Consider the following 12,500-nt stretch of genomic DNA (forward strand, 5'->3'; position numbering starts at 1 on the left):
ACTATTATGATTAGAAATGTGTTGAACAAATCTTCTCTCCGTTAAACAGAAATTGGGAAAAAAAATAAACGAGCGGTCTAATAATTCAGGGGGTCTAATAATTCTGACTTCAACTGTATATATATCAGTGCTTCCTGCACATAGACTTCCTGCAAATATACGTTTAAGTATATTTGGTGGTGACACATGAATAAAACTATTATTACTATCTTTTTACACTTTTTTTAGTATCCATACAAGAAAGCCAACCATTCGCGATTGATTACTAGTAAAAAATCTCCTCTTGAGTGTTTCCAACACTCCCACAATCTCGACGTGCTCCTCAGACCCACAGAGATGTGCTTAAATGCTGTATGTTTCGCGGGCAGGTTGCTGCTGCGACGGGGGCGGGGTGAGGCGGAGGATCTCGATGCCAGCTCAGCATCATGATGACTATCGGTCATCTGCAATTGACAATGACATAGTCTATCGATCCAACCCCTATGGATGTAGGAAAATTAAGAGCCGTTTAAACTTTGACAATTAATTAAATTGAAATTTAGTTTTTGAAGTGTTAGAATATTTGACAGTACAAAAATGTTGTCTTTCACATTTAACACTATAAACCATTAGGCTGAGAGGCGTGGACTTAAAAATGATCATGCTAGAAAATGAGTTCAGAATAAACCAGCATTTCCAGCACATTGTAAAACTTCTGACATGTTGTTTAACTCCTTTTTAAAAGGCGTCAGTCCGTCATCACAGTGCTTCAGTATTATTATCTTCTATTTAATTCACTGCAATTACTGCGTTTATTGCGTTTCGTCTTCTGAGGTGCAAATCATTTATTAGAGAAAAAACACCACAGTGCCAAATGCCAACACACTAAACAAGTGGTCCCCAACCTTTTTCTAACTGAGGACCGGTCAACGCTTGACAATTTTACGAGCGCGTGCACGTCTAGAACGTGCTGACGTGAGACGTCTGCTTTAGCCTATCAGAACAGTCAGACGCATTCACGTCCGCGCGGTTTATGAGAATAAAAGCCTTTGAATATTTTTCCAGACACATTCAGCTGCTAGATGTTACTTAGATAACGTTTATATGTTCATCTTAATGCCAGCTGTGTAAATAATTATCGATAAGATGCTTATAATAATCCATTTTTTGATTACCTTCAAGCTTTGCGTGTGCCTGTGAAGCAGCCCGTGAGCATCAGAACACACATATCATGTACATCTCGACATGGCAACAGGGTTTTTAGCGCTGGGTTAGCGATCTCTGGGTATTCTGCCATTACTTTAATCCAGAACACCGGCAGAGTTGTCTCGAACACTGTTTTAAGGCCGCCGTCATTTACGATCTCCAACAGTTGGTCTTCTTCTTGCACGGACTCAGCTGGTTTGTTGATAAATGGGTCACAAAACCAATCCCAAGCCGTTTGTGGGTCCTTTGAGGTTGGGAAGTAGCGCTCAAACTCCTTTAACAGCGAAGACTGGTGATCGTGCACCAGCTTGGTGAGTGAGGGCGCAGGCTCAGTGTCACACAAAATCCCCGCTAATGTTTGAAACATGTCCAATATGCCTCCGTTTGGCTTTAAATGCAGCTACTTCATCTGCCAACTTAAAGATAATTAATTCTTGTGCGGCCCGGTACTGATTGATCCACAGACCGGTACCGGCCCGGGGTTTGGGGACCAATATAATAGACTGAACAGTTTTTAATCAGTCATTATAGCTGATCAGTCATTATTATCTGACAATAATATAGCAGATACTCGTTTGCTGGCCTTGCTGGATGATCTCATTTGGACAGGTTTAATTTATATAATGGATTAATTTATGATGAAGGAAATAATAGCAAGTTAATATAGGCAATAATACATTATATGTAATAAAAATCTTTTTACATGTAACAAATGTATAACACTATATTAATATATTACTCAAGCGATTTAATAGTGTTTATTAGCTTAATTTTCTAATGACCTTTTAATTAATGATTTCGCACATTTAATACCCACAATAACACCCACACACACACACACACATACATTTATATACATATATATATACATATACATATATATATATATATATATATATATATATATATATATATATATATATATATATATATATATATAAACAGCTTTAACAGTGACAGTTTAGTCAAAGATAGCAGTTTATATATAAACTTATAATAATTATAATCAGTTAAGATAATCAGTTTATAACTATATATATATATATATTGTTTAAATGATTAACTATAGTAGGCTAATTTATTTTAAAATGACTTATTATTGTTTGCTTTTTATATTTTACAACAAAGTGATTTTAACCAAGTATGATAATATTAAGAGCTTGAATTAGTTTATTACACTTAATCCAACAATTAGACGGTCTATAATGTTTTCTTTGTGTATGTGGACACATGAATAAAGTCATAAGTGTCTTTAACCAAATATTTTTATTTACATTATTTAAGTTCAGAAACTGCAGAGATGTTAAAACGATCGTTACGATATAATAATAATAATAATGACTGAAATCAGAAACCATATTTGTGAAATTCAATAGGTGGCGATAATGCTAAAGAGTTGGTAACTATATGAGGTTTGCCTAGATTGTTTGTCCTAGATTGTCTGTGCCTAAAACGTGTGAGGTTCTGCGGTCCTGCAGCTGGATATATCTCACCACTGCACCAAACTCCATTTCTCAGACTGATATCTGCTCCAGTTTATCAGGAAGTGATGATTTAGTTCCCTCTAGTTTCATGTTGTTTGGAAACACTGCATTATTCACAACATTTTATGCAATAATACAGTTCAGCATGGAGACAGCTAATTATTATTCATAATGCAAAAATCTTAACCGTTTTCATAAGAGATTAAATTAAGTGGAAACAGGATCTGGAGATATTAAATATGCATTTTGTCATCTTTATCTGTAGAGTGAAGATAAGCTGAAGCCGGTGAAGGTTGTTCCAGGTCATCTACTGTGTTTGGAGCACGCAGTAAAACAGAGTTATTTCCCCAGAGAACACATCACCGTCCTCAACGCTTTCATGAGCAGGTAACTCAAAATCACTCATGCGCATGAACATATTCCTGATATCAGCTGATGGTGTGAGTGATCTGTGTGCTTTCTGTTTATATGGAAGAAAAATTATGCATAAAGTGTTCGAAATCAGAAGCTTGTCCAATAGCAATACTCAAAATATAATGCATGAATCAGCATTAAATGCAGTTCCCGGATGTAATGTTGAATTTATGAACTTAAATAAAATGAACTGAATATCACCTTTTTAATGATATACATCATATATTTTTAAGCATAACTGAATATTTTGGAAGTGAATCCTGGAAGGTGAAATATTTAGTATCCGCTTGTTAAGTGGTGACATGTTTGTGACGTATGTAATACTGTTTCCGGGTCCAAGCCGCCACTCATTTGAGTTGAGAAATCATTCGTTTATGATCTCTTTTAATTCATATCACACATTAAAGTTCATTTTATATAAAGTCATAGTGACACAACAATCTCTGGGCTTGCTGCATAACAAATACCAAACTTTTAACAATTTATAATAAAATGAATCACTTTCTGGCCATCGGATATTAGGCATGGACATATAGGGCTCTATTTTGACGGTCCATGCGCAAAGCGCAAAACGCAGGGTGCAAACGCTTTCAGGGCGTGTCAGGACGCGTTTTTGCTAATTTAAGGACGGGAAATCTGCCCTGCGTTTCGGCACATGTTCTAAAAGGGTTGAGTTTATTTTCTTAATGAGTTATAGGTGTGTTTTAAGAATAAACCAATTAGAGTCTCATCTCACTTTCCTTTTAAGAGCCAGCTGCGTCACGCCAAGAGCGCATTCGCTATTTACAGGACGCAAAGTAAGTCTAAGTGGAAAAAATGAGCATTTCACAAGCAAACAGTTGACAGTTAACAGTTTTTTAACAGAAAACTGTTAAACAGAGCATCTACTGCGTGAGAATGAGAGATAATGGATCTACTTTCACTTTCGCTCTTGGATAGGGAAACCTTTACGCACAGACATCAATTAGCCTATAAATAATTAATTTTGTTTGTTAAGCACAAATATTCGTTTCAAAACTATTTCTAAATTCAATTCTAATTTCCTGCAAACGAATAAATGAACAATAATAACAAAGTGTGGTCAAAATACTGAGTTATATCCTAAAACACATGCTGTGCCCCATATGGTCTAAAACCTGACAGGTGGACAAATCTAAGCTTGTTTTTAATAAAACAAATATAAATATGGATATAATAAATGATACTGCTAATAATAACATTATACAAAAGCAAATTGTTATGAATGAACTGAAAAAGCCTCCCGAGATGAAGAAGACATAAAAGCAGTGATTTTTCATATTTATGTAGGCTAGAAAATAATGTTTTGTAATATTTTAATTCTTTATATTTATATCCTATATCTATTCTTATTATATCTTTTATATATATGCTTAATATTTACATTTTTTCATATGTAAAGATATTTGCCTATTGCTCTCTTGTGTGTATTAAGCAGTGTGTAAGCGAGGTGCAACTCTGCGCCGGAGTTTAGACCGGGTTAGTTTTGGTCTAATGAAAAATCTATTTTAGTTTCTCAAAATAGCAACGCGCCAGTGGTCCGCCTCAGAACGCCTTCCTTTTTAGACCAGAACGCCTATGGGCGCACAAATGAGCACTAATGCATTTGCTATTTAAACAGCGTAGCGCAACGCCTCAAAACCACTCTTGCGCCAAGCTGAAACTACCAAATCACTTTGCCGGGTGTATGATAGGGCCCATATATTGCGATCGTGATTTTCGAAAGCCTTAAATCGCTTTGTAAACGTTTATTATTACCATTTCATGAGTCTCTTCATTCAGCTGAATAGAGCGCTTGGACCCGGAAGCCGCTTCGCGAGACGTCACACTTAACAAGCAGATAGAATTTAGGCATGAAAATGTGTGTGAAATGTTTTAGTTAAAATATTCACAGCTTAAATTAATAACAGCTACGTTAAATTTCAGGTCCTAAAAAGACAAACCCTGACAAATTAAGTCATTAAAAAATGCAGGCGCTTGTTATTCAATGCATTATTTTATTCAGTATTCGACAAGCTTTTGATTTCAAATAATAAACATTCATTTAGTTTCACAGTTTGCTGTTTGTTTACTGCGCAGGCCGAATAAATCACTGGAGGTGTGCAGCAGCGCTCGAGACCGGCTGAAAAACACCCTGCAGAAACTCATCCCTGAGTGCTGAAAACACACACATGTGCTCACATGAACTCGATCTGATTGCTAATAATAAACTGTAATAACATGTTGAAATCTTAACTGTCCTGTCTACTCTCTGACATCTAAGATGAAGAGAATGTTTGGATAATTAAAAAAAAAAGACTTTTAATACCAGACAAAAATGTGGGGGACAAAAGATGTTGTGCTACCTTTTTGTTTACTGCAGATTTGTCTGAGTCTGTTCTGAATACACAAGAAGACATTTTGAAGAATGGTGAAAGCTGTTTACTCCCATAGTAATTTTCTTATACAGGAGTTGTTACTGCTTTTCAACATTCTTCAAAATATTAATATTATTATCATTTTTGTTTTGTGATCCAACAAAAAAAGATAATCAAAGGTTTTGAATCACTTTTAATATTTGTCAACACGATCCCTTTATATCTGCTAGATGAGACGTATGTGTGAAAATAATATATTTGAGAATTTTATTTTACTTAAATAGTCGTTTTTAATTTGTAATCTAATGACTAAAACACACAATTTCTCCACAATTGGACACTTCAGTCTCTGCAGAACGAAATCTGTTTTTCTGTTTATGTGCTTTTGTTGTGTTTTATATGGATGTTTTAGTGGTGTACAAAATTTTCCAGCTAGCCTTTTGGTTAGCAAATTACAGAAAGTCTTACTGAGTCCGTCAACAATTTAAGCAACAAACGTTTAATCTTTTTTTCTTAAAGCATTTGCAGTAGTACTAATTTACAGTATTCAGATTTTGTCTACTAATTACTAAAGTCCACTTCAATGCAGTTTCATCTGTTTCCAAACAAATGAAGTTGTTCAGGCAACACAACCTTGCGTTGTCTTTTAAAAAATCGTTAATACTATTTAAAGGTTCAGGACACCCTGGAGAACTTTTTTTTTTTTTATATTAACAGATGTGTGTGTGTTGAGCATCAGTTAAGACAATGTTAGCATCTGTCAGCTTTAATTGTGGGGGAAACTGGATAATTTAGAGCTTTTGTCAGCTAATTTCAGCTTTTGGGTTTAAAATGATTTTTGGGGCGGATCAAAATCGGCGACGTAGCGCAGAACTGCAAGTGCAATGATGACGCGTCGGTTTCTCATTATTATTCAAAGCGGAGTTTTCTTATCCTATGAGAAAAGCCGGCTGCTTAATTATTCATGAGAGCACGTGCATTCCAAAGGCAAGACAGACCTGCCAGTTTTAAGCAAGCACAGACCAACGGGACGCAGTAGCCGTTCATGAAGGCTCGTATGTGTTTGTTTCCATGATCCACGGGGTTTGTTGCATGTTTTTTCCCCGCGATCCTGTCAGGGCCGATCATACAGCAAAGCTGTGTGTGTGCTGCTAGCATTTTTGTCGGGAGAGCAGCACGAGAATTAGAGAATGGCGGACGCTGTCTTTTAGCAGGAGTTCGTTCACATTCAGACACATCGCCCTGCTGCTGTGTTTGCCTAAATCCTCTATATTACCAGCAGGGCTAACGGTTAAAATAGGCAGGTTAGGAGACCTGCTGCACTGAGTCTCCATTCAGATCTATAATAGACCCGGGGATCGAGGGAGAATCCTCATTTATAGTGTTTACATGAACACACTTATCTTTATAATGATATAAATTGTGGTTATGTGTATATGAAATTGCAAATAACAAATGTAGCAGGGCATTAAATCACTGTTTATTTCTTTGCATTTTAACGTTGTAAACTATAAACTCATGCGTCTCCTCACGGTTTGTGTCTCATTTTGTGAGCCGACTGACAACAACAGTTGTTCGCTCCCCTTCTCCCCTGCTGGCCACGCCCACTCCTGCCCGATGCTCGTGGAGCTCCACGCCCATTAATCATGCATCTTTTGAAAAAATTCTGAAGTAGACTTTAACCGAAAGTGGGGGGTGTCATGGCCCTTTAAACTTTGGACATTTCAAACGAACCAATGAAGCTATCATAATGTTATCATTTTACCTCACTGAAGACAGAGTCATGTCACTACTTTAGATTTTTATAACCACTTTTTTTTTCATTTAGCAAGGATCCTAAATGAAAAAATAAACATGGAAGCTTGGCTTTCTAGGTAGAAAGTGTGTCTTACCTGATAGACACAGCGGTTCTGCTCTCCTTTTACCCTAAAAGAAGTTAGTTCTCCATTCCACTTTCTGTTCTAATTAAACAAAACATAACATAAATAAATGTAATCAATTTAAAATGTAAAGTGGCTTGCAAAATCAGTCCTGGAAGGATAATGTCCATCAGAGATTTACTCCAACTCGCCTTAATAGACCTATCTGGAATTTTCTAGTCTGCCTGCTTGATGAGCTGATTCAGGTGTGCTTAATTGAGGTAAGTTAGGAGCTTAACTATTCGGGAAAGTGTCACTCCTGGAGCAAAACTGAACACATATGCTGTAGATCAGGGGTGCTCAACCCTGTTCCTGGAGATTCCTGCAGATTTCAGTTGCAACCAATATCAAACACACCTGCATGTAATTATCAAGTGCTGTTCAGGTCTAATTAATTGAATCAGGTGTGTTTGATCAGGGTTGGAGCTGAACTCCGTTGGAAGGTAGCTCTCCAGGAACAGGGTTGAGCACTCTGCTCCATAGTATCCATACATGCTAAACATGGCACAGATTTGTTCTGTTTTTTTTTTATCATAGAGTTATTATTGTTGTGATTATTATTACATTATTAAATTCTTCAGAGACTTGGACATTTCCAACACAAACAACCATTTGTAGTTCCTGTTTTTTTGGGGGGTTTTTTTAGGTTATTTTTTGTTGTTTGTCTCTTACTGTTTGTCCTACAAGAAGTTCAGTAATTTTAAATTATAGTGTGAAGTCTCAAAACATGTTAACCTCTTTAAGTCAAGTGCTATTTTGGGGTTTCCACCTGGATTTTGCCCATCCAATTTCAAAAGCTTCCCAAATCCACATGCAGATGTGTAAATGCAAATATTTGGTATAATTTTAAAGAAAACCCTTTGAATTTTAATAAAAAACTGAAAAGTGATAACAATAATTGTATATTATGAAAAACGGGGCGCTTTTTTTTTTTGGTAAACTCAAATTCGAAGGTGTACCTTTTAGATTCTGTGTGGTCTAGGTTGCTGTCATTAGCTGTCTCTATCCTAATCTATGCAAAAGTTATTCTATTTCAACTGATGAGAGAACGGAACCACTCATGGGGGGTATTGGGCCAGTACGGACCTTGATTGACGTCACGGACATGGTACCAGGTACCCAGAGTTTATATATATTTGGTACAAGAAAATCAGGAATCAGAGCAAGAAAATGCGACCAAAGGGGCGACACAGTGGCTCAGTAAGTAACATGAGTGTGCATGTTAGAGTGTGTGGGTGTTTCCCAGTACTGGGTTGCAGCTGGAAAGCCATCCGCTGCGTGAAACATATGATAAAATAGCTGGCTGTTTATTCTGCTGTGGTAACCCCTGATAAATATATGTAAATCCTATATTTTAATAAGAACACATGACAGTATTTTGCACATAACATGTCTCCCTTTTGTGAAGTTTATGTATAAACAAATTTCGAGAAGATCACGTGCTTATGATTGCTAGCGGCTGGATCCGCATTATCTAATTAACTACGGATCCGCATTATCCAATCAGATGACTCCTAAACTACTATAAATACCCTGGGGTTCATTCCACTGCTATCTTCGTTTTGAAGAATCCCCCCTTCCTCCCCTACTCCTCCTTCTTAGACACAGTGGCCCAGTGCCTAGCACTGTCGCCTCACAGCAAGAATGTCTCTGGTTGCTGGCTTTACCAAACTAGCAGACATTTCTGTGTGGAGTTTGCACTTCTCCCCGTGCTCACATGGGTTTCTCCCGGGTTCCCCGGTTTCCTCCCACCACCTAAAAAATATGCAATTAAGTCAATTGAACAATCCAAATTGGCAACATAGACACGCTTCTAGTTAGTAATTAATTTCAAGAGCATTCACTTGCTACAGCAGGGGAGTTCTCGAGATCTACCTGAGCTCAAACTCCCCTCCCGCCTTGCAACGGGAGGGAGCCCTGGGCTCGAGGATCTCATGAGCTCAGGGCTCTCTCCCGGGACAGCATGCCAAACTAGCTTTTACAATTAATCATCAGCTAAGTGTGAACTCTTGAAAACAAACAAAAACCCAAGATGAGCCAAGCTTACAAAGAGACTTGCAAATCTGTGAAAGCAATTGAAATATCCCAAGAAATCAGGTAATGGGAATTACGGAATCAGTGCGGTGGGTTTGAACTCAGTCAGATCAATTTTGTTTACAGTGATAATAGGCGAGGGTTTAGACTTCAGACTTGGCTCCCACTGCTCAGTTTCAAACTAATTTGGTTGTCAGAGACAAACTTCTTCTTCAGGAGTCTTCTTCTCCTGCAAAAGCATTCAGTGACAGAGACACTGAAAAAAAAAAGCATTCAGTGACAGAGACACAGAGAAACAGATTAAGTTTATGAGTCGATATACCAAGTGAGTTTGTGTGATGTATTTGTGGAGGAGTTTATTCAAGCCTTCTGCAATGAGTCATGCACAAATGCTCTTAAAAAGCTCATACACATACACAAATTTACCTTTGCATATCTATACTTGCAGCAAATGTGGCATGATACAAGATAATATATACCGCTATATGCACTGCAATGTCTGTTATGTTCAAGAGGTGATGAATTACATGATTGATTTTGATTTTACTGTCTTTTCTTTTTGCCGCATTCAGTGGCGTAGTGCAAAATGCGGAGGCCCCCCTGCAGGGATCGCTGACGGGGCCCCCTGATGAAGTAGGGGAGGGGGGGATACGTCATACGTCAATTTGCATATCACTGACGTCATCACGTTCTACCGTTTCTGTTTGTTTAACAGCCTATGGTTACTAAAGGGGTATTTATAATTGCACTACACTTTATATAAGCATGTTTATTTAACTAAATTTATTGCTGTTTGAATACAGTATGTCATTATAGATGTGTAGTGAATGTGCAGTAATGTCTCATATGTAATAAATAATAAAAGAGAAGTTCAGAAACTTCAAAAATATCCGTGATTGTGAACAAGAAAAGAATAAACGGTCCAATTAAATTGTTGAAATAAAGTAGAAGTAGTTCGGTTAGACTGTACAAGGGAAATACCTTCACACTGCCTGTGCTAAATCATTTGCCGTCGGTACGCAGATGGGGGATCTGCTCTCGGGCTGCAGGTGGGAGAGGCTGCTGTACGAAGACTGACTGACTGGGCCGCCTGTCAGTTCTGTAAGGCGGGGGAGGGGCCGGCGGCATCACACGCAGCTCGTTGAGAAGAGTAGGGACGGTACAGTATGGACAAATGACAGTCTAAAAAAATCTCCAATAACACACAAAAAAGTCGCTAGATTTGTCGCTAAGGGGGTCTGAAAAGTCGCTAAATCTAGTGACAAAGTGGCTAAGTTGGCAACATTGGCGGCAAGCAATCAGAATGAAGTAGTCCACCGCTTGAGAGGTGTTCAGAGAACACAGACCTGTGAACTTTGGTTCCGACCACAGTTGTTCCCAAGAGTTTGATTATTGCGGTTGCCGGATTTTCAATTATTAAAAATGGTGACGACGCGGGGCCCCGTCCGCTACACCACTGGCCGCATATTGTAACATGAAAGACAACTCATATAAACAACTTAATCATATTACTGCCTTATTTTGATTAAGTTAACTATCTAAATTACTGATGTCCATGTAAACAGTCATTGTTGTTCAGTCTGAGATTATGACACCTGAGATTTTACAGTGTTACACGGGAGTTATATTCGTGCAGTCTGACATGCTACAATCATTTAGGATTAATAAAAAATGACAGAGCCGGGCTTTACTCTCACAAAATGTGCAAAGAGGAGCAGTGGGTGAGGGTTTGAATACAATTAGCCCAATTACAGTATGTTTAGGGATTGGATTTACTCGTCCCAATATTTATTCCTAAACACTCCAGGCTCCCAGCGTTTGGGATTCCTTTGCCCATACATATTACCTTGGTGGGTGGACAAGTTGGAGATATCCAGGTTTCTAAACATATCCAAGGTCTTACAGATCTGTTCCCTTGATTTCTCAGTTGTGGGGACCACCGCTCGACGTGAATCTGATGGACATGGAATAAGACTGTTAATTTGGAGAAAGATAATAAAAATTACTAGACTGGATTTTTTGAGTGTGTGTTGGACTTAGAGTATTTTCATGGTAACTTACATTGTTGAACCACCTTACTGGTCTGATCTTCAGGAGTCTGAATGACCTGAACTGTTTTCACTATGGAAATCAAACACATCTGCACTGTACTTCACACATCAAGACAAAATTAAAGTACAACTATTTTCAGAACATTGTAATAGTTAATGAACCCTTCTGCAAATATATCAGTATTTACCTGTTTTAGATATCTCTTTAATCTCATTTGAGGCAAACTGCTGAAGTTTGTGTCTGAACTGAGAGACTGATTTCACCACATCATCAAAACACAGATGAGAACTGACAGTGAAGCCTGAATCTGAAGATCCAGAGAAAGTGTCAGTCGGGCAACTCTACACAAACACAAACACTCTATAAGTACAGAAGCTTGTCACCGTCACTCATTCTTCATCTGTTCTACATCACACACACATAAATACCTGGAGGAAGTGAAGATGATCCTGTGTTTCTGAAAGCTGCTTCAGCTCAGTGTTTCTCCTCTTCAGATCATTGATCTCCAGCTTCAGTCGCTCCAGTTGTTCTTCAGCTCGACTCACAGCAGCTCTTTCCTGATCTCTGATCAGCTGATTCACCTCAGAGCGACGTTTCTCAATATCCTGGATGAGTTCAGTGAAGATCCTCTCACTGTCCTCCACTGCCGACTGTGCTGAGCGCTGGTACAGGACACACATTATAGTCACACAGTGTCATTGACCATGTTTACATGGACATCAGTGATCTAATGATTTGCCTTGATCTGAATAAGACAATAATATGATTAAGGTTTTTACATGAGTTGCCTTTTGAAAGTTCCTTTCATGATCCCGTTTTACATGTTATAGTGATTAGATCAATTCATGTCATTGCGTAACCACGCTATTCACATTTCCTCCGGAGTTTTATGTAATTTCAGGTGTTTATCTTTTAATTTGTTGACTTCACATGCTTAGTGTAAATAAGATCACCATCATATTATTAAGCTTCAGTTCTGTCAACTTGCAAAACTTGCTGCGTGTCGAGACCTTGTGTCACAAAAGTAACAGAAAATG

The 12,500-nt window shown here is 38.0% G+C and overlaps 3 protein-coding genes across 7 annotated transcripts in view; 1 reads left to right on the forward strand and 2 right to left on the reverse strand.

Annotated features, from left to right (window-relative positions):
• Positions 1-5,336, forward strand: part of rangap1a (RAN GTPase activating protein 1a) — a 28,366-nt gene extending 23,030 nt beyond the window's left edge. Inside the window, 2 exon segments of the mRNA NM_001076616.2 lie at positions 2,935-3,056; positions 5,181-5,336. Coding sequence (NP_001070084.2) covers positions 2,935-3,056; positions 5,181-5,262 — 204 coding nt within the window. The 3' untranslated portion in view covers positions 5,263-5,336.
• The window catches only part of myh9b (myosin, heavy chain 9b, non-muscle), a 798,697-nt gene that overhangs the window by 517,044 nt on the left and 269,153 nt on the right, over positions 1-12,500 (reverse strand). The gene's annotated exons all lie outside the window — the stretch shown is intronic.
• The window catches only part of ftr43 (finTRIM family, member 43), an 18,665-nt gene continuing 15,864 nt past the window's right edge, over positions 9,700-12,500 (reverse strand). Inside the window, 5 exon segments of one of the 2 annotated variants that reach the window (NM_001024650.4) lie at positions 9,700-9,979; positions 10,878-11,365; positions 11,473-11,532; positions 11,651-11,804; positions 11,892-12,125. In NM_001024650.4, the coding sequence (NP_001019821.3) occupies positions 11,184-11,365; positions 11,473-11,532; positions 11,651-11,804; positions 11,892-12,125 (630 nt within the window). In that variant the 3' untranslated portion in view covers positions 9,700-9,979; positions 10,878-11,183. 2 annotated transcript variants of the gene reach the window in all.

The sequence above is a fragment of the Danio rerio genome, chromosome 3, assembly GCF_052040795.2.
Source record: "Danio rerio strain M-AB ecotype USA chromosome 3, GRCz13ab, whole genome shotgun sequence".
Taxonomy (NCBI): Eukaryota; Metazoa; Chordata; class Actinopteri; order Cypriniformes; family Danionidae; genus Danio; species Danio rerio.